The following is a 23,030-nucleotide window of genomic DNA, read 5'->3' on the forward strand; positions in this document are numbered from 1 at the left end:
CTCGCACCAGAGTCTCCGCCACCTCTAGAATCACAACCAGTCCTGAGTGAGAAAGGAGAGGTTTTTCTCCTTGATGATGATCTGGAGATGGATGTGCACACTCTTTCATTCGATAAGTCACAACACATGATTTTAGAAGCAGGTAAAAAGCAGCTCCTGGATTATTACACATCACATGTGCACATAGAGGAATGGGTGATTGTAGCATCTCCAACTACCATGACTGAGGCTTCTCAGGCCTATGTGGAAGCCATGAGTTCAACGTTTAATTTCTTGATAACAAAGAATGATCGGATGGCAAAGGACTTGGAAGAGGCCAGACAGAGAAAAAAGAAGTCTACAGGATCCCCTATGGGAGAAATGAAGAAAGCAATACTTGTAGAGATATCAACTTTGGAGACCACCATGCAGATGTTGTATATAAGATTTGGCACTGTGCATAAAGTGGTTGTCCATCCATTTGGTTTTCAACAACAATGTGTGAATACAAACCAAACTATCAAGGACATCCATGCAACTATTGCGCATGTATAGGAATGGACAATGAGGTACAAGGGGGCCTCTCTTTACTTTCATAAGATGATGAAGCCGCAAACAAAGTTAGACAAAGCACTGATTTGGATGTTGATCCGGAACTATGAGCAGCTCCCTCCACTCATCACTAGCATTGATGCTTCCAATGCGTGGTTGTACAAGGTTCTGGATGTCATAGTGAGGACACACAATATCCCTTCCATCGGGACCCTCACTCAAGCAATGAGGAAGAACCAAGTGATGCTGGAGGTCGACAAGTACATAGACCAGATGATGTGTGAAGCCACCAGTGATGACTTGCAGTTGAGTGCAAAGAACATGGAGAAGTACATCGATGGTCCAACCACATTCATGACAGTGGTGCACATGCTTTAGGATGAGTTGGACAAAGTTTTTAGAACAATATACCCAAAAGCCATGGAGGCAAGAGTCCGCTTTGATAAAGACATCACCAAACAATACGAGGACACAATAGCATAGTACCAAGCTTGGTATCAAGTCGTCTTCGAATACCACCAGGAGGAGGCTACCAAGTTGGTTTTTCCCCAAAACTCTGAGTGATTTTGTTTGTCTTGTTAGGCTGACTCAAGCCTATTTTTGTCCCACATGGCTATACATGAAAATTGTATTATTGTAAATATGTTGTAAGTGAAATTCTAAGTGTCACTAGTGGAATGTGAACAATCACTATGTAATGTGAAGAGTCATGAGGGTAGTCCAAGAGTCAAAGGGAAATGTCAAGGGTCACCCCACCCTTTGCTATATATAGAACCTCATAACTCATAGTATGGGATTTTGGGAGCCAAGCTTTTGGCTAGGCATTGCTTAGAGAAGGCTTGGAGAGTATTGTGATGAGCCTTGGCTTCTCCACAACGTAGAGTGAGTACATATCTTTGGAGGAGCAGGTGGTGTTGACTATAATGTTCCACTATTGGGGCTAGTGGTTGTCAATGGTGTATGTATGGATGGAACTTTCACTTAATAAATTATCTGAGCCAACACGTTTTCATGCATATGTTGTCATTCTAGTTTGAATAATCTAGTTACTTTAGCAATGTATGTTATTTCACTTACACATTTGTGTATGAACTATTTTGTATACGATTGTATGAATATTGTTGAATACGTGTTGTTGTATTAACCCGTCACTTTGGATTGTGGACTATTCCACTTCCAGCCTGTGATGTCATTCAAATCATGTGTTTCTTTCAAGCTACGTACTATTATAGACTTCTAAGGGGCACACTCCCTTTTCCCCTTTGTGTGTTAGAACCCCCCTGCATCTCACTTGACTTGCTGCAAGGTCACACACTTGCTTCCAACAAAGTTATCATACTTAATTCTGCATGTTACCGCAATCAAGGCACTAATGTACTACCCACTACTCAGACTCCTACTCCAAACGATATGAGGTCTAGTTGGGACTTCTTACCGGGCAGATCCCCTGACATATTGGTAGGTCCAACATTGTCAACAAGACCTTAAAATACAGTGAGAGTAAAACATAAGATATAAGTGAAGTCAAGTATCCCTGACACAATTCCTAACTCAAAAATGGAAAGAAACCTCCAAAAATAAGAATAAAAGTCAAAGGATAAGGTTGTTAATTCATTGGATAAGGTAGTGTCCAAGAATAAGAGAGATAATGAAAAATAATTGAGAGGAAATCATTGAGTCGTACAAATTACTGCCATATATCGCCCTAGGTTGCACCCCTACTAAATATAGAGTTACTAAAAATAGAAAAATGTTAAAAATCATAGATAATACAAGATAGTAGGGAATATATTGTAGATGAAGAAAAGTGGTCTTATTTGGACCTAATTGTGTATGGATGATGTCCTAAGTTTTCATTTACCCTAACAACCCACATGAAGTACAACCATGGAGTGTGCATAATGAATAACTTCTGAAAATTTGCATCTATGTTATGTACTCAAGTATAAAAAACTAAGTAAAACAAGCAATGAGTCCCAAAAATTTATAGCCATGTTAGGTACCCCATAAAATAACTCATTTGAGAAATTATACGAAAAAATGAGGTAAAGAGGAAAAATGTAGTGGGAATAAAAATATCCCTCAAAATACTATGTATATTATGTATACTATGTTGTTGTTATGAAGAAGTTTTGTGTTTTTGATCAAATCCATGTGGATGAGTTTATTTTTCACATCTATCAAGGAGTTAATAAAATCATCCAAAGATGGCATCTTCCAATTTTTACCCATGGAGAGTCTATTGGTATGGAAAGAAGAAACAAAGAAAAAATATGTAGGACCTAGTTTAGAAAGTACTAATAGGATAAGTTTCACCTCTTTCCTATCTACGCCACAGTCTTTCACCTAATTCATAAAATCATTGAACCTAGAATAAAAGTCTGGTAGGGTTTGAAAATTTTCAAGTCTAGATTGATCAACCCATTCTCCAACTAGTGTCCTCTCAACTCATCCCTTTTTTGCTAAACAATACCTCTAATGATATGGCCAATATTTATCACCAAAACTACCTAATATACTTTAGCACCATACATAGTAGTGAACTCCCTACTTGCAACATAAAAGATAAACCTATTCCAAGTTTGGACACCATGACCTATTGGTTGGAATATAAGTTTTTGCTACACAAGTGTACAAATTCATGCAATAGATATTAAGTAACTATATTTTGAATCAATAAATTAGTATTTTTACATTCTTGTCATCATTATTAGTCATCACATTATTTTTTACTTGTAACCTTTGTCTTATGTACGTACCAAAAAAAATCTAGTTTTAGTAATTATCAAGAGTTATTTGTAAACCTAAGGTATAAAGATGTTTCCTCCATATTCTTTTTTTATCATTATTTAGATGTGGCAATACCAACATGTATCTTCATATTCTTATTTAGTTAAAATTCACAATATTTGATATAAAAATAGGGTAGTCATTTCACTCCTTTAAATGAGTTATATTATCCCTTTACTTATCATCGAAATTGTATGACAATCTCGATTGGAATAGAAAAATGAAAATTACAATGAAGGATATTTTTAAAATTTGGTTCTCCATATTTTGAATTTATACGATTTACATGGTAAGGCATTTTCTTAATATTAAAGTAAGCTTAGATAAGTTGTTTCAAATAAAAAAAATTCATAACTAAATATTTTGATGTCTAAATTGTCTTTTACTAGTGGAATTATAAGGTTCTTCATGTCCATATTTTACATTTGATAAAGAAATGTTAGTGACGTGAATGTCAAACATAAATTTCTCTTTAAAATGTGCCAATTGCATGTAATCTATGTGAAACCAAAAAATACATTTATAAATACATGCCAAAAAAATTCAAGTAAAATAATATTAGTCTAAGTAATGTTTTAATAGCTATAAAGCTACATAAAAAAGACCTTGGAATCAAAGATTTACAAGGTGAGTCAAATTAAACTTGTGATAACTTAACTATAAAATCCTCAAAATCAAAGATTTACAAGGTGGGTCAAATTAAACTTGTGATAACTTAATTATAAAATCTTTCCGTGGTGCTTAAAATTCGGTTAGAGGAAGGAGCCAAAGGAATATGGAATGATTATTTTTGGAGCTATGGTCATTATCATAATGAGAAATAAGAATGTTTTTTTACAAACAATAAATATGAGCCAATTTACTTACAAAAACAACATGGCAGATGAAATTATGGATGGAGAAAATTAATTTAACTGCAAAAATGTTGAAGAAATTTGACTTCGCAACTTTGTAATTAACAAAATACTTAACAATAAGAACTAGACCAACTAAACTATTTCTTGGAATTTTATTATTTCTGTTTAAAAAATAAAAACAGTACAGTTATTCGTACAAGAATAGATAATAAAAATACATTTATAAGTAAATTTTAAATCATCCATGAATTCTAGCTATTAATCTCAGCGAGTACGGAAGGCATGCGTATCACCTGTGGATCTTTACCGAGATCTTGTATTAAATTTGTACACTTTCGATATCTTTCCATAATCTTGGTCATACTGCCAATACAATTCAAAACGTAAGTACTTAATACTTAAAAAAAAAAACAAATAAATATATAAAATAAAGAAAATGTTAACACTGAATTGTGTACATTTGCCAAAAGACCTTACTCAATTTGAGAAATTTCTGTGAAATGTCCCCAATAACTCTATTTGATCATAAACTAGTTTACGAACAATTACTTATTCGAAATTTCCTAAAACATACTCCACTATTCTGTATGATTATAAACTATTAATTATATTGAAAAGTCTTAAAATGTATATGATTACTCTATAGGATCATGAACTAAATTATGACATACCCATACATTAAGTTACAAGTTTTGGGTAATATTTAACTTTAAATTTTTTAATTACCTTTCAAAATTTCTACTGAATATTGCATCTCTATAAATTTTAAAATAAATATCCAGAGATAAATACAAAAGGTAAGTGAAATTTAAAATTTTGAAGTTTTTAATTTATATTTTATTTATTTTAATGAAGTTTAATAAAATTATTAGAAAAAGAGTTAAAATAGTCAAATTTTCTAAAACATATTTTATCTATTTAAATGGTAAGGATTAAGAAAAAAATCTAGAGGTAAATATAAAAGTTAAATTATAGTTAAAAGATCTAATGTTCTTAATGAGTAGTCCACCCATCATTAAGGATAAAATCAAATTCTAAAGATTAAAATAAAATTTGAAAGATAAATATGAGATAAACAATCGTTAAAAAATCAATATAAGATAATGGAACAAATTATTTATTTAATTGAAAAAAAGTTACCTGAAAAGAATAACGTGTATAATTGACACAACTCACCACAACATCTCCAAATTTGCTATCTCCAAGCATTCTTCTATTTGAAAAGAATAAGGTGTATAACTCACACAACTCACTAGAGCATCTCCAAATTTGCTATCTCCATGCACTCTTCTATTTCAAAATGTCTAGCTTTCAACTAAGTTAATATCTTAGTCTCACTGTTGGAAAATGTAATTCCTATTTGTCTCAATTGTTACAAGTCTGTTCCTATTAGTTACAAGTTGTTTGCTAGATTGGTGTGTAGTTGAGATGTTCTCTCAACCAAGTGATTTCCCTATCTTGAAACAACACTTCATATATTTATTTATAACATTATTTGATTAAAGACAATATAGATTTCTTTATGGAAATTTAATACTAGCTTTTCTTTAATTAAATAAAAATTGCCTCCCAATTCTTGGTCTTACATTCACTCTTTAAGGTTCACTTTTTAAGGATAAATTACCCCTTATGTTTGCCTTCCAATTATTATTTCAATTTTCAGTACTCTATCTTAATTGATTATGAGTAGAGTGTCCACTCAAAAAGTTGTAAATTTTAAAAAAATCACATAATGTATATCAACAAATACCTATATAATTAATTGTTAGCATTTTCACATTTTAAATTTTAGAATATTTAACTTTATAAATTAAAATTGAAAAAATAATTTATACTATTTTTTTTGCATCATATTTATATTATATATAAATAAATATTAAGATAGAAACATCTAATATAAAAAAGTCTACCTAAAAATATGTGTTTCTTTTTATTATTTTTAATTATCTTTTCATATATAAAAAGTTGTTATTTTGCATCATATTTATATTATATATATAGATATTATGATAGAAACATCTAATCTAAAGAAATATACCTAAAAATATAGGCTGTTTCTCATTATTTTTTGATATATAAAAAATTTGTTATTAATATTTTATTTGGAATAGATATTAAAATATTATATTTATAATCAATACTAAATTTTTTGTTTTTTTTTTAAATAAATAATTTTTTACCTATATCACATATAAAAAAAATTATACACTTTCTATATAAAATTATGAAAAATACTTATGGACAGATTAAAAAAAAATGTGTAAAAGTCTCAAAATACATATTATGTTGGACTTCTCACTTATACATGTCATTTCACTTAGGTTTACATAGGTCTCTTTTTATTTGTATCGAGTGTTTTTTTTCATCCTTAAATACATAAAATAATAAAGATAAAATTAAATGGTTGCTGCTTTTGTAAGAACAAAAGGCAAGTGAGAAAAAAAACCATAAACTATTTAAGAAATTAAATGGTTTGATTTTTTGAAAGAACACAAAATAAGTGAGGAAAAGTACACATAAACTAATTAAGATATTATTGTTGATGCTCAAGTCGTTTCGTAAGTTTGGGGGCTTTACACAACAAAAGGGCTAAATGGGCTATTCTAATGTCATTCGTCTAATATTATAGTTAGAATAAGTGTATCACTATTTTTAAATTTATTTTTAATATTAAAATTTTAGAGATTAGAATTGGCGATGAAACTTGCTTTTATATTACTTGTATTTTTATACACTACGAAATTATGAGTGACGCCTCCCAAAATAGCAAACCACACCCTAAAAAACAACACTTCAAAATTAACAAGTTCGAAACCCTAAACATTTTGTTCCTAACTACTTATTTCGCCGTTAAAGCTAATCCGTTAGGAAGCCCAATTTGTTGTTAAGTTGTTGGTTACTTATAAAATGGAAATAATATGTTAATAGGGAAAAAGGCATGCAAGATAAAGCTGCAAGAAGCTCCCACGGGAAAACACTTACGTCCCATTCAAGAAATGGCATGCTGGGTTCCCTGCCTAGTTGCGTTCATTCCTTCCAGCAACTGGAAACTTTCAATCCTTGCTAGGGACATTGTCTCTTCTTTGTGTATTCGTGAACCACTTTCGGGCTTCCCGGCCATAGAGATAACCCAGGTTCACCATCCTTCATTTTTCAGCTCCTTCTTTGGTAGTGGTAGCTCCACTCGAAAATTAAGGCTTACCTCCACCTGACACTTCAGCATATAATGCTTACCCTCTTCTTGAGCCTTCCTTCAATTATATAAATGACATAAAATACATGTTTGAAGAACTGAAGGCAACTGCACCATTTCGTATATATTAAAGTGCTAGCCATATGAATGGAATAACATGAATTCAATCGATAGTAAACCTATCGGATTAAAAGGTTTAAAATCTATCGGATAAAAAAGTGGAAAAATATATTATATAAGATTTATTCTGGATTTACATATAAGCTGTAGATTAGTTAGGCAGTAAAATATATTATATAAGATTTATTTAGTTAAAATTTTATGAAGAAGGATGTGGAAATTATTATTATTATTCAATTTTAATGTCACAGTCAAGCTACACACCAAATTGGTGTATGAGACCACTTCGTTTGTAGGACAAGGGACTCACTTCCACGTAGTGATTTGACTATTAAATCTACAAAGACATACATACTCTATCCTTTTAATCTTGGACATGTGACTACTTTAAAAACACATATTACATCCACTCAAATTATATAAATCATTATTTATGTGAAAATAAAAATATTGACAATAAATTACCTTCTAAAATCTCAGAAACAGGATCCAACTTGTTAACAACAGATTTACATCATCCCACGAATAGACAAAGTATTCTTGCACAACTTAGTTATAACTAAAAAATAATAATTTTTGAGGGAGCCTACCCAAAATCTCTGAACAGCTCGGTCACTTTTCAGAATCCCATTTCCCATTTAACGATAGGGTCTCCACACTAAAGTATTAGGCAATATTATCGACTAAAACAAGTCCCAGCCATATCTTTAGAGAGCAGCTCTGTCGAATTGCCAATCCTTCCGATTAAGAGAGTTACTCAAGCTTTACTGGCTTTACTTAGAATTAAGATAGCTTTCTAGAATAGCGACATTGTTGGAGCAATTAATTCCATTAATCCTATTAAGAGAGTTATTCAAGCTTTACTGAGAATTAAGAGAGTTTTCTAGAATAGCGACATTGCGATATTGTCGAGAAAATTAATTAATTTCATATGAGTATTATATTAGTTAGAGTTTAGATTACTTTAGCTGAGATTGAGATTGAGATTAATATATATATATATATTAGTTTAAATTTTTGTGATTGTAATTAAAAGGGGTGTTAGAGAAATTAATTCCAATTATATGTTAGATATCATAACTAATTATCTAAATGTCATAGTCACTTTGATTTTAGTCTATCAAAATATTACAGTCACTTTGAGTTTAGTCCAATTCAATTAAATTTAGTTAAGAATTTCACTGGAATTATTGTGTAATCTTATATAATTGTTTGATAATATCGAGAAAAACATCTCTACTCCACATATTTTCCAGTTTTGTAACAAAATAACAATGTCACTGTGTGTGGTAAGGTGTGATAGAGAAAGAATGAGAGGAATTTATAGCAACTCAAATGGCAGTCACGTTTCTTTTCGTTGTACTTAGCTTCCAATCTTTGTTGATGGCTATTGTGGAGTTTCATAGAGATTTGCCTTTGTTGTTAGAGGCATTGCCTCAATTCCCAGTGCCATATATGAATGGTTCCGAAGATGGCCGCAATCGATGAAAATGGAAGAGATGACAAAGGGGTAGGTGCCAAGGTGGTGCTGAAGCAACTGAGATCATATTGTGATGAATGTCTACAATATGGCACCTCGTTCTCTATGATGTGTTGCAATGATGTTGCATGTGCTTTGAAAAAGGCCACATTCTGAGGTTGGCTCCCCTCAGTGACCGCTTTGGTATTGTTGGAGTATGAGATTGGCTCCCCTCAACGACCTCTTTGGTATTGTTGGAGTATGAGTTCATTGAAAATGGGCAGTGTGGAGTCCTAAGGTCCATTTCTCAGGTGAGGGTCGTCTTAAAAAGTTTGTGGCATAGGACGAGGAGAGTTATTATATGTATATTCTTTCCTTTTTTTAATTCTAGAATTGTTCGTCAAGTTTCCGAATTGTGTGGGACGAGCTTGGAGCATTGATATTGTCTTATATTCCATATGGTCTATGACCTTTACATACTTGGAGAAGTACAGGTAGTCATTTAACTTCACCCAACCACTTAATCAATGATTACTGTTATCACCTGGATTGAACCTCACGCTGAAGGAAGGCAATGCCAGGGTAACCACAAACCATGCTTAGCCAAGTAGCTAGCCCTACTAGGCCGAGAGAGGGTTCTCTCCATAAGGATTTCAGCCAAGATGACTGGATCAGAAAAAGGATATTAGGCTAGGTATAGTAGCACAAGATTTGATTGGATTTTGAAGGGGTTTTGCTGGATCAGGAGGAGTTGGACAGTTAGGGCTAGGGAATTAGGTCAAAATTGCAGGGTGTCCAATGGGGCAAGGTAGGCATAAGGTTTAACACTCTAGGGCTTGATGGGTGAGATGTTTTAAGACTGGTGAGAGGCTAGGAAGAGCATGTTATTACCATGGATCCTTCCCAAACTGTAGAAAACATGAAATGGTGAATGTTTTCCCAAAGCAGAGTAGTGATGTAATGAATTCTGCCTACCAAACTTGAAATCATTCACTTAAAAGCAATGAAATGATTAACGAAATACACAAAACATACTAACATATGATCAAAAATAACTACAATTCTTATTAATCTCCTGCTATACTGCTATAAAATGATGTACAATCAATGTCTGAACATCCAGCTGAGTCCAACCCTTTACAATGAGAAAGAAGAAGAAGATATAGGCTTTGTTTCAACCTCCTCCCATCCTTAGGGGTCGAATCCATAAGACAAGGAGCTAATTTAACCAACACTGGAGAAGAAACAGGAATATAGGCATCTTAAAAACTTGCCTCTAAAAGTGAAAAACTGATTCATTTGAGCTCAAATTGACTTTTAATGGAATGAATCTACCCTCTATTACTAATTATCCATTATATTTACAAGATAAGTCATCATTTACCATAGTAAAACAACATCCATGAGAGAAAATCCACGAACATGGTCAAAAAATGGAAAAATAGCCATCCTGTGCAAAATTTGCCCTATGCGCAGCGCAACTGGCCCAACACACAGCGCCACTTTCAGGTCCCTTTTGGAGGCCTTCCCGGAATATAAATTGAGCTCATGATAGCTCATTGGAAAGGTATTCAAGTCTACTTTCCAAAACACCTATAATTTCTTCATTTGAAGCTCATTTGGCCCCTAAAAAGTTGATTCTTCTAAGACTGCTTCTGTGTGTCCAAAAAGTGGCAGAAAGGTCATTTTTAGGGTGTTTTTTGACCTTTTGGTGGACCAGTTCTGCCCCAAAAACTTAGAAAATCCATAAAGTGCATGTACTCATCGTTGTGAATCCAAAAATGAAAGCCATTTGTGCATTGGGTGCCCCTAGGAAAAGTGCAACGTCAGTGGCACTGCGTGTTGAGCGTGATTTTCTGTGTTTAAAATTTCAAAATTTGCAAAAGACAAAAAGTCTTCCAAACTTGACCAAAATTGGTGAGAAGCACCATCATCAAGTATCCTGATGAGCCAAGGAAGCTTCAACAAGCAACCTAAGCCTATCCTCCTAACCTCCTCCTTTTTGCATTTTAGAGCCCACCTTAGCCTAGCTTTCATCTTTTTGACCCCCATGTTGAAAATTTTGTTGCGGGTCCTGTAATGCTAGGCCATGTGCCTCATCATATGATTACCCCTATTGGCCTTGTACAACAGCTTCTCTAGGTGCAAATTGACCCTCTCAAGCCAAGTCTCTCTATCATCCTTAATTCCCTTCTCAATAGGAGTTAAAGTGACCTGTGCCTCCTTGTCACCTTGTCGTTTTACCTTGAGAAGTTCCAGCCTCCTTGTCACCTTGTCGTTTTACCTTGAGAAGTTCTAGCTCCATTAGGACCTATTTGTCACTCAACTTCTTGTTCTCTTGTTCCAAATATGTGATGACATACTTGGCCCTCTCCAAATTTTCCATCAAAGCTTGGACTTGAGCCTCCTTTTCCTGTATGATGATGTCCTTTATTGTTTCTTCATCCTGAGCCTCTAAGTCAATTATTTCCATGCCATGATGAGTATAACGCTGCTTCGGCTGGTCATGCTCTGTCAAATCAAAGTCTCTTTCTTTCTCCTCATCATCGAAACTCTCCTCGGGCATCATTTCCTTCCCTTTGTGTAGCTGCTGCACCCATACCTGTCGTGTTGATGAAGAAAGCAAAGCCTCTTCCACATCCTGTGGAGCTAGAATTTGCCTATGAGTTGATGAAGAAGGCAAGGTCCCTTCCACATCCTGTGGAGCAAACACTTGCCTATCAGCTGCAAACAATCTCCTTGTGCCCCTCTGATATGTCTACCTCCCTTATGTGGTTTTCTCTGATGCTGAGGTTCATCTGCCATGCTTTCATTGCCACTGTTTTCCTCCTCCTCATAATCTTTGTCCTCTATGTCCATGTTGGTTGAGTTTTGAAGCCTTGAAACCCTAGAGAAGGTAATTGAGGAATGAGTTATGGTGAATAGGGGTAGGGGAAGGGGAGGTGAGCTCATTAGGGTTTGAGCTTATGAGTGAGCTTGTGAGAGTGCTAAAGAGGTTATGAGGGTTTTAGGAATTTGTTTTAGGGTTTGAGGGGGCAAGGGATAGATGGAAGTGTTTATTTGAGGGGATTAGAGTATATGGAATGAGTGGAATTTGAGGGAATTAGGATATGGGGAATGAGTGGAGGAGTGTATTTGGAACCTAGGGTTTGCAAAATTTTTACAAACAACCAACCACTTTAGAATCACAAACTGAATGCCAGAGGATAGAAGAAGGAAGGTACTTACTTTTATGAGGGTCCAAAACAGCAAAAATGGTTTTTGGATGATGGACTATGAGTTTTGATGCTCACTGGCCCTACGTGCAGTGCACCCTACAGGAGCACAGTGCCACTCCTGAACGCACAACGTAGTGTAAAAATACACTGCAAAATTTCCCCAACGCGCAGCGCCCTCCCTCAACGCATAACACTTTTTTCAGGCCACGTTTGGAGGCCTTCCCGGCGTCCAAATTGGTAATTGAATATCTCGTTGGAAATATTTTCGAGTCTACTTTCCATAACATCTTGCATTTTTCAATTTGGAGCTCATTTACCCTGTAAAAAGCTCAATTTCCCAAGACTGGTAAAAATGTAAAGAATGAGGCTGCCAAAATGCAAAGTGCTGTTTCAGTCAACTTTTGGAGGTCTTCCTCAACTCCAAATTGAGCTCATGATAGCTCATTGAAAATATCTCTGTGTACAGTTATCATTTGACTCATCAAGCAAGTCTTTTGGACATTTCATCTAGGAGAAAAATTGATTTTACCAAGGTCACTTCAGAATGGCAACAACTCTCCTCTGGCAAATGATTGTTTGGACATTTCTCCCAAACCATGAGACCTGTGTAAAAACTGAAGGAGGTTTTTCTTCTTGAGTCTATGATGGACAAAAAAATCTCTCACTTTTGTCAAATTCATCTTTTCTTTCTCAGAAACATCATTTGAATAAAACCTAACCTAATGTGTGGAACAGGGGATTTGTGGAAATAAAGGGAAATGAAGGGGATGAGGGGCTTATAAATTCTTGAGAAAATTTTGGAAAGTAGGGAGGAATATTAGGAAGCAGGGGGAAGTGGAATTTAAAGGATTGAGTGACTGGAAGGGGTCCAAAAGGGAAAAATGCAGGCCTAACCTAGAAAAGTGTCAAATTGTAGCAATAGGCTAGGGTTTGTGGGAAAATGATGAATTTGAGGGATATCAATGATGGGAAGTGTTTAAGAAGGTATATTAAGGATAGGGGAAGGTGTATGAGCATCAGGATACAAGTTTTGTTGATGATTTGACCATCCAATAAAAATTACCTTCAAAACCCTAGGAGAGGGAAATGAGCCTTACCTAAGCACAACTGAAGCACAAACAAGGTGTAAAATGACCCATTGGAACTTGAAATAATGATGAAAACTCTTTGAATGATGGTACACTCAGCTGAATGGTGACATGGACCAATACTTGGAAAACTTAGGAAGGAGTGAAAACAATCCTAGTCCTAATACTGTGACCAAATTTTACTCGAAGACTCACTGAAAATGACAAAATTTGACTTTGACACCCTAAGACCACTTTGTAAGAGCATGTTTGATCACTGGTGGAAGGCTGCAAAGACTGACTCTAACAATTACCACGTTATAGAGTATGGTTCATATCGTTCTAGTTTGGCCTCCTCCTAGACATTGCATTGTTGCTTGTGCCATTAATCTTTGTAGTCATAGTAGGTAAAAGTATTCGAAAATCATGTCTAGAAATTTTCCGTTAACACTATTGTGTAGTTGTGATTTAATTGAAGAGTGAAAATGTAACAACATTGAGGATCACATTCTCAAATGTTGGACTGTGGTTCGTGCCTCTCAATTGCACTATATCATGGCAATATCGGTTTAGTTTTGAGTGCATTAGTTGGCCTCCTCCTCACTGTTTGTGTTGTGTTATCGGTAATAAAGGGAAACTTCTTCCACTTCCAATATGTAATCATTACCCTCAACAAATAACACATGATCTTCAGTTTTTATTCCTGTTAGTAAGAAACATAGTCATCTTGATGATGATGTGGAAGATTGAGTGGACAGCCGCAATGGCCACTGGGCAAGTGTGGCTGCATCCAGGGTGTGGTTGGACTTGCCTCGTTGACCAGCGGTGAAGACAGCATCGAGTGCCCCTTCAAGCAGTAGGAACACACCAAGGGAGGCATACTTCGATTACCAAGACAGGACTCCATTTTGCATAGAAGGAGAGGAACTATCATTCCTTAGGAAAATTGGATCGACAGTGAATCAATCTACTACTATTTTATTAAAACAGGGATATGTCTGTTTGTTGTGAATCTGACTTGGTGCTAGTTGAAGAAATCATGTAAGAAAGAAAAAACCAGATTCAAATGATCAGGCATTTATAAATTTCTGGGGACAAAAAGTGATGATAATATGATGTCTTTGTGCATAGTGATAAAATCGAAACCAACAATAATTCTCTTTAATGGCTTTGTTAACTTCAACAAAGATAATTGAGATAGATGAAACTAGTGAATGGTCAAGGATATGGTGTTGCTCCATGGAATAGTTTCAATAGCTAACGCAGTGGTGCTTCTTTGATGATGTACTTCTGCGTGTATCACACAAATTCTCCAATTTTTTTTAATGTGCACCATCAGGATTTTTTATTTCTCGTTGTGTATGGCAATTATTGGTTGTGTTACCATGCTATGATAATTATTTAGTGTTTTTGAGTTGATTGCTTTATTGGTGTATTCAAGTTGAACAATGGAAGACCTTGTAATGGTGACATTTTTGTCTTTATAGTTTTGGGATAATTAAGTAAGAACTCAAATTGAGATGAGCAATTTCAATATTAAAATTATTTTGTTAGAATTTGTTAGACATTACTATGGTGAAAACTAAATATGAAGGATAAACATTAAATGCATGTATTATTCACATGATATATTTTGTAATCTATTGGAGTGACTGTTGGATTCCATATTCCAAGGTCTCTTGGACTCCATTTGACTGCCCACATTCTACACCCACCCTTAGAGGATTAGGTGTCCAACATGCCACCCCTTAATTGGAAGGGGTATGTATGAGTCCAAGGAGAGAGATGTAATATAAAATGTGAAAAAATGTATGGCAACACTAAGCTTAATGTGCTCTATGAAATGTTGGCATAAGGTGGTGGCTTAAGGATGAACACCAACTCTAGAATGCTTAGTGCAATTCCTGGAACTTTTCCAAAACTGGAAAGAAGTTGAAGTCTTGGAGGAAGTGTCCCCAAGTATTTGAAGAGGAGGAAGCTCAAATATGGTTCACCTTCTCAATGTTGGCATAAGCTTCAAAGCCTCATCAAGCAAGCCTGAGACACATCCTGCCATACCAAATTCAAAGTTGTAGCCAAAGACAGAGATGCCCTTGAGCATGCATTTGGTTGGTGGTTAGCCTTAAACCATATATGCGGGGTTGAGGTCACTCTTTTTAGGTTGAGCTTCTTCATCTTCAAATAATTAGGGACACTTCCTCCAGTAGAAGATGACAACTTTTTGCCAGTTTTGGAAGGGTTCCAGGAATCACATTAATCATTCCCGAGTTGGTGGTCTCCCTCTCCAAATCATTAGGGACACTTCCTCTAGCATAAGATTTCAACTTCTTTCTAGATTTGGAAGAGTTCTGGAATTGCACTAATCGTTCCAGTGTTGGTGGTCATCCTTAAACCACCACCTTATGCCAACATTTCAGAGAGAACATTCAACTTAGTGTTGCCATGGATTTTTGCACATTTTGTATTTCAACTCTTTCCTCGGACTCATACATAACCCTTTGGATTAAGGGGGGGAATGTTGGACACCTAATCCTCTAAGGGTTGGTGTGGAATGTAAGCAGTGAAAAGGAGTCCAAGAGACCTTGGAATATGGAATCCAACGGTCACCCCAATGTATTATAAAATGTATATCATGTGAATAATATATGAATTCAATGCTTATCCTTCATATTTTTTCTTCACCAAGATGATGTATAACAAAATTCATCTCACTAACAAATAATAGAGAAAGTAAGGAGGTCCAAGACAAAGACTAAATAGAGGTATCAAAGATACAAGCACCAATGCCAAGTATATGAATTATTTCAAAAGAGGAAGATAATATTCCTATCATGCCTAATTATCCCTTGCTATTGTATTGTAGTGTTGCAATGATTTTTTATGTAAAGGCCATTCTTGAGTCTACTTAGAAAGAGAAAGAAGTATTGTAGTCAGAAATGACTAGCTACATGTTTTGGTCCATGGATTATTTGCGAGATGTGGCACTATAAGTCATTATTAGCATTTGCATAGGAAATGTAAGACTGAGATAAAGGTATCCCGTATCCAGAAAACTTAGCTAGAGAACTAGTGACTAGAGTGAATAGTACCCATATATCTTAGTAGATGGATGTAAGTCTATGGGATGATTAATGAATTATTCTTTATGTTTAGATTGATGTTAAGAAATGAAGTATAATAGGTTCCCAATTAATTTGAGGTATCAATGGTACAATTGGTTTCCAACTCATACATGATGATAGTTTTTTAGGTGAAATCAGGAGCATGGAAACTTGTTGAGTTGGAATCGTGTTTCAATGTTCTCACTTGACAAAACCAAATGTTGTTTGCAGGCTTAGTTTTTCATGTGGAATGATGAGTTTGTGGACATAGGACACATGTTTTGGATATAGTACAAGGTACCATTGCAGTTTGTTCCAAGAAAACAACTTGATAGTTCTTGTGGAAGCATTATGGAAACAAAGGATACTCGTTATGGAAACAACATAAATTAGATGATGATGGAAAAATTTGGGTATGTTTTCTTGAATAAAGTAGACTCATGACCATATTGTAATATGATACACACTTAGTAGTTGTAGAAATTATATATCATGTTTTTCCTTTGATGTGTTGATGTTATAAGAGTTTGAGCATTTACCAACATTTCCATGAGTTGGACTATGCATGCACCTATATCTATGTAACATGACAGTAACAGACTGTTGTAAGATTTGGATAGGCATGCATGCCAATTTATTGTGTGACCTTGATGATGATTTGGATATTTTTTCTAGTTTAGTTTAGTTTAGTAGCCTTTGATTAGGAGGTATTTAACACATAGAAGAGTGTGCTATGTGTTTCCTAGATGCTCCATTAGTGGACCACATTGTTTCCTATAGACCATAGAGTTGAATTTTACTTTCAAAGGGAGTTCATCAATAAATTGAATGAACCATGTATATGAAGGACATCCTAGTAAAACCAATGTTTGAAATGGTTATGTACCCATGCATTCTCATGGGTGGTTGTTCGTTTATATGGATCTTGACATCTTGATGTTATCTGCGTGATCAAGGTATGAGGTGAAAGTTCCATGTTGGACCATAGGTGTAATTTGTTGATGAGGAGGTTCTCCAAGTCATAGTGAAGTAGTTGTTGTAGAGAGGAAGAGGTTGAAGACCTTAACGGATGAAGATACACACAAATAATTGTTAAGGGGCAACGTTGGAGTATGTATCTCCTACTTGTGTTATGTGTATGATCATATCTAATTATTGAGATTATTTATCATTATTAGGTTGAGTTCTAGTCTTTAAAAGAGGGAGTATGTTCCTAGTTTTCATGAGATTGTTGAACCTAATTAGATGTGAGGGATTATCGCCAACACGTTAGCTTAATCTATTGATATGTGATTGAGATATTCCCTCAACCAATTGACTATGTATCGAAGATAATTTTCCTATTTTAAGACAAAGTTCCATGTATTTATATTTATATTATAATAGTGTTGAATAAAAATATTATAACATTGTTGAATAAAAATTTCAAGCACAATATTGGTATGTGTAATAATTCTACTCTCATATATCTTCCTATATCTTTTTATTTTTTTAAGACATTAAATACATTTCATATTAATTTTAGCTATTCAAATTAGATATACAAATAAAATGATATATAATTATAAATTCCAATATATGCATAATTAATTACAATTTCTCCATTTTTTTGTTAAGCTCGGTAGGCCTCTCCCATTTTCGATTTTACATGTCCATTATTCACCCTCCTATGAGGTAGGGTAGCACAATATTCGAACCCAAGATCTATGGTTCGATGAGACTTCATTTCACAGCCATCACCACTTGAGCTACCCCAGGTAGACTCAATTTATCCATTTTAAATTGCACTATAATATTTTTATTTTTATTATTAAATTTAATAATATTAATTAAATAAAAATATTTAATCTTTTAAAGCATATTTTATTAAAGCATTTAAAGCTTAAAACTTATGGTTCATTATATCAAATGCTATTAACTTTACTATTTTTACAAGTTATTTTCTTATACTTTGTTAATGGATGCGACCATGTCTCATATTTGGTGTTTTAAACATCGTTAATAAGAGAGCTAATCACTAAATTCAAATTTTGTTGTAGTATTGATTCTTCTATTTTTTATATTTTTATTTGTAAGAAAGAAAAGCATATTTTTATTCATTAAAGAAGAATAAAATCACATTTTACATATATGATATTGCATATTACGTTTTATATATGTGATATTGTTTTTTAGAAATAAAAATCATAAAAATATCTAATATTATTTGAAATTAAATACAAAAGGCCCAGCCTGAAGGCCATTCCAGAATGAATTTAGCTACACATTGAAGAAAACCATTTCAAAATCTTAGGGTCTACACATGAATGAAAAACCCTAGGGCATAGAAAGGAAAACCATGTTAAACAAAGACAAGGCAAAACCCTAGAAAACAAACAGATTGAGAACAGTCCCGCAAATTACAAAATAGGGTGCAACAACCTTCAGAGAAACCCCCAAAAAACTAAAGCTAGGCACAAGCCACCCAAAATGCCGATAAAAGCAACCCATAACTAGGTGTCGAACATATACAAATAGAGAAAGAAAGCCAAACAACAAAACTACGACAACATCCTCTCGAGTAGGCACAAGCGTCAACCAAAAAAGGCACAAGCAATGGTGGTGAAAAGTAGAGCGTCGACATATCTAAACAAAACCATGAGTGACTCCCAAGCTCGAACCAAATACCGATAGTAGCAAACGATGGACCTCGATGAAATAAGGGCTGCAATTAAACTCAAGCATGTTGAGAAGGCCACAACAGAATATCCATGCACACCACATAGAAGCCAAAACAAACACAACTCCGATAACACAACAAAAGATGAAACCCACAACTACACAGACGAACAAAGGCATAAAATAGAGAGCTCATACAACTAAGGTTCAACTACCCAAACCTCCCCTTTCACATCCTTATATTATATAAAATCTTAAAAAATAATTTTGAGATATAATTTTTCCTAGTAAATTCATCATATAGTTTTAGAATGATATTAATGAGTAATTTTAGAATGATATTAATGAGTTAGAACATTTTAATGTAAGTGCATATTTTATATATATATATATATATATATATATATATATATATATACCACTTCTCCTAGTTAGAAATTCTATTAACCATAAAAATTATTTAGTGTTTGATATGTGTGCATAGAATTTAGGCTTGCATAATCACCATTGGCCAATATCGACACAAATTAGCATTAGACAATCATGTTACATCTAATCAAGGAGGTTCAAGTCGTAGTAATTTATTTTATGTTAAATCCATAACCAAGTTAATGACAATTTATTTTCGCTGCCAAGTTCTAAACCTCAACACTTTTGTTTGTCCTTCCAGATATTAAACCTTAACATTCTTTCACTAAGATTAATAAAGAGGCATGAAACAATTCCTTCCTATATATTTTCTGAATATAAGTACAGTAAATTTTGAATTTCTAATCACTTCATAATAAAGCTAGGGATTGGATTTCTAATCACTTCATACTAAAGCTAGGGATCAATATTAAAGCTAGGGATCAGTATTAATGAAGTCTATTGGGTGGCTCAGGGTTAACTCATTCATTTATGCATTGAAACATACATTAGCTATGTTACGAGTCTACGTGATCGTATTTCAACATTTTTTACACCGTAGATTTCAACATTTAAATTATGCTCCTAATTTTAAGAAATATAACAGAAACATCTAACCAATGACTAGTAAAATTTAGTTGATATCCTGAAAACACCTAATTATGTGAAGATAATATTCTCTCAACTTGTGCTAAAAAAAATATTACAATCAATAAAATTTTGAAACTTTATTTAAGACATAAATAAATTAGAAAAATACTGTAATCTTCATGTTAGACTCACATGTTTAATTGAAGTGCAAGAAATATTTTTCTATTCAAATTTACAATCGAGTAAATAATCTTTGCTAACTCAACTAAAAAAAGGATAGTGAAAATCTAGTTAAAATTCTATTCACTAGGATAGAACCATTACAATTAATTAAAGGCTTTCTTCTTATCCATTTTGAGAAATACTCAGAAACCGTTTTAGCCTTTAAAAGTGTAAGGCATTTTTAACAAAATTGTATTATAATATTCTTCTATTATTTATTTCATCAAACGTCTACCAGTCCAAATATAAAATTTTGAGTCATTTTCAGTCCGAGGAAATGAAAACTAGACTGACGATTTTGGGGTTTTCTTGCAGGTTAATAAAAAAAAATCTGGATATTCTATTTTCCATCATTTTATTCAGGGTTTTTCATAGCTCTTCCATTATATCGGAGAGAAAACTCTGAAACAACACCCACATTCAGTAATGTCTCTACTGAGATTGAAGGGCTTCTGATTCGAGCATTTTCTGACTTAAAGTATTTTGAAGGTTTTAGTATGAGGGTTCCATCAGGTGAAAAAGCCTTATGTTGGTTCAATGTCGAAACTCGTCATGAACGCATAAAATTTCCTTCAGGTATCGAATCCCATATTCTTTTCCTTAATAATCTTCTCACTTTCTCGGTTTTAGGGTTTGCATTTTTAGATTATTTCTCATCATTCTAAGTTCTTATCCTAAAAGAGTTTCAATTTAAATGACAAAGGAGATTAATAGCTTTTTTTGTCTTTTGTTATTACTGGCACAACCATATTAATAAATGTGAATAAACTTATATCAAATACATGTATCAATTATCAATAATACTAAGAATTGATGTTATTCAAAACATTAACCATAATTTTCAAATTTCATAATTTATTAATCATGGAAGAACTTATCATGGAACTTATTAATATAAACAATATACTTCATAAGTAAAATATTTCAATGTTAACTAATATGTACAATGAAAAGAAATAAATTTTCATGGTTAAAACATTTTAACCATTTCAAGTAATGTTATTATTTAGATTTGGGCTATATTTTTCTGTCAATTTTATTTTTGAGATGCAAATGTTTTTTTGTTTCAAATTTTTCATTTTAAAAAATATTACACAAGAAGAAATTATATCACTTTAAACACTTCTTAGATTTATGATTAAAATAGATCAACACTGATATTTAAAGAAAAAACTAACATGGTTAACTTGCAATTTGAAAATTTGTTATTGAATGATTGCTAATTAATTTTAGAGGACAAATTTATTCATGCTACTTTAACTAATTCTACACTAAAAACCTAGGACAACTCAAATTCATCGGTAAGCTACTTTTATACATTTGTATTTGAAAAGTGAAGAAATATTCCTTTATACATTTGTATTTGAAAAGTGAAGAAATATTCCATAGAACACGCTGAGCTACTTTTATACATTTGTATTTGACAAGTAAAGAAATATTCCACAGAACACTCCTTCAACCTTGTGATCCAATATCAAATGCCCTAGCTTCTCATAGAGGATGTCCATGTTAAATTTGTCACTATCATACACTTGTGGCAACACACAAATATATGCATGTTGAGATAATGGTAAAGCAGACAGGGAAGTTAGTTGCTGCCACGATTATAGCAAAATACATTGTTATATATGGTATGGAAAACTTTGTTATTAATCGAAAAAAACCTAGCATTCAAAACTTGTAGCCCACATTAATCTCCTTGGAACACATTGAGGGCATGTTGAGATATTGGTAAAGAATATAGGGAATTAAGTTGTTGCCTCGATTATAGGAAAATACATTGTTATATATGGTATGAAAAACTTTGTTATTAATCGAAGAAGACGTAGTATTCACAACTTGTAGCCCACATTAATCTGATCTTTGAACACGTTGAGAGAGATCTTAACACCAGAATAGATGGAATTTACTGGAATGCATGGAATTTATTTGCACTGTATACCTTGTTATATATTTGTTTATATATAAATGAATGTTATAAATAATAATGAGGAACTTATTAGAATTTGAATAATCTCAAATCCCTAAGAAATTGGTGGGTGGGAGCCATGTGACACGAATCTAAGTTTTAAAGTTTATTAAAACTAATGGACCATTTTGCTAAATAAAATTTTCTTATATATAAATAAATGTTATAAATAATAATGAGGAACTTATTAGAATTGGAATAATCTAAAATCTCTAGGAAATTGGTGGGCACGAATCTAATTCTATAAATTTATTAAAAGTCAATTCAACCTAACAAACTCTATAATACACTACAACCATTCATAAAAATTAAGACTATGAATATGTTGAGCATATTCTTTTTAGAATCAATCTATCCCCTTAATTACAAAAATTTCAACAAACCTCTTTTCATCTAAAATCAATACATATACACATATCGGTGAATAAGTTATTATTCAGTTCACATCACGTTAATATACTTCTTGAAAAAAGGTTTTATTAATATACTTCTTAACTACAGTTTTCTATTAGAGTTATCGTAGTAATTTTCCTTGTTTACTTGCTTGCAAGGTTTCAATGGAAAGTGGACCTGTTAAGTTTTGCCCTGGACTGATTTAGAGTCAGACCTTTCCATTGGCATGAATAATTATTATAAATTATTATACTACCTATGTTTCTATTTTACAAATTCCATATTCCATAATTACTTTTTATTTTTATTTTAAGTTCTCGTTAAAAAATTTTTATATTAAAAGGTTTCATGCCCGGGAACCCTTTCATTCTCATTAAATATTACAACTATGAATATATACTCAATTCCTAACAATTCATATGCTTATAACATATAATTCATGCTACGACTATT

At 33.3% G+C, this 23,030-nt stretch overlaps 1 protein-coding gene across 1 annotated transcript in view; it reads right to left on the reverse strand.

Annotated features, from left to right (window-relative positions):
* LOC149261655 (MADS-box protein EJ2-like) overlaps window positions 1-23,030 on the reverse strand; it is a 284,312-nt gene that overhangs the window by 199,993 nt on the left and 61,289 nt on the right. Inside the window, exon 2 of the mRNA XM_089382124.1 lies at window positions 4,472-4,541. Coding sequence (XP_089238250.1) covers window positions 4,472-4,541 — 70 coding nt within the window. The remainder of the gene's footprint in view (window positions 1-4,471; window positions 4,542-23,030) is intronic.

This window comes from Pinus tabuliformis, chromosome 6, assembly GCF_031772625.1.
Source record: "Pinus tabuliformis cultivar Carrire ecotype Pingquan chromosome 6, CPIR1, whole genome shotgun sequence".
NCBI lineage: Eukaryota > Viridiplantae > Streptophyta > Pinopsida > Pinales > Pinaceae > Pinus > Pinus tabuliformis.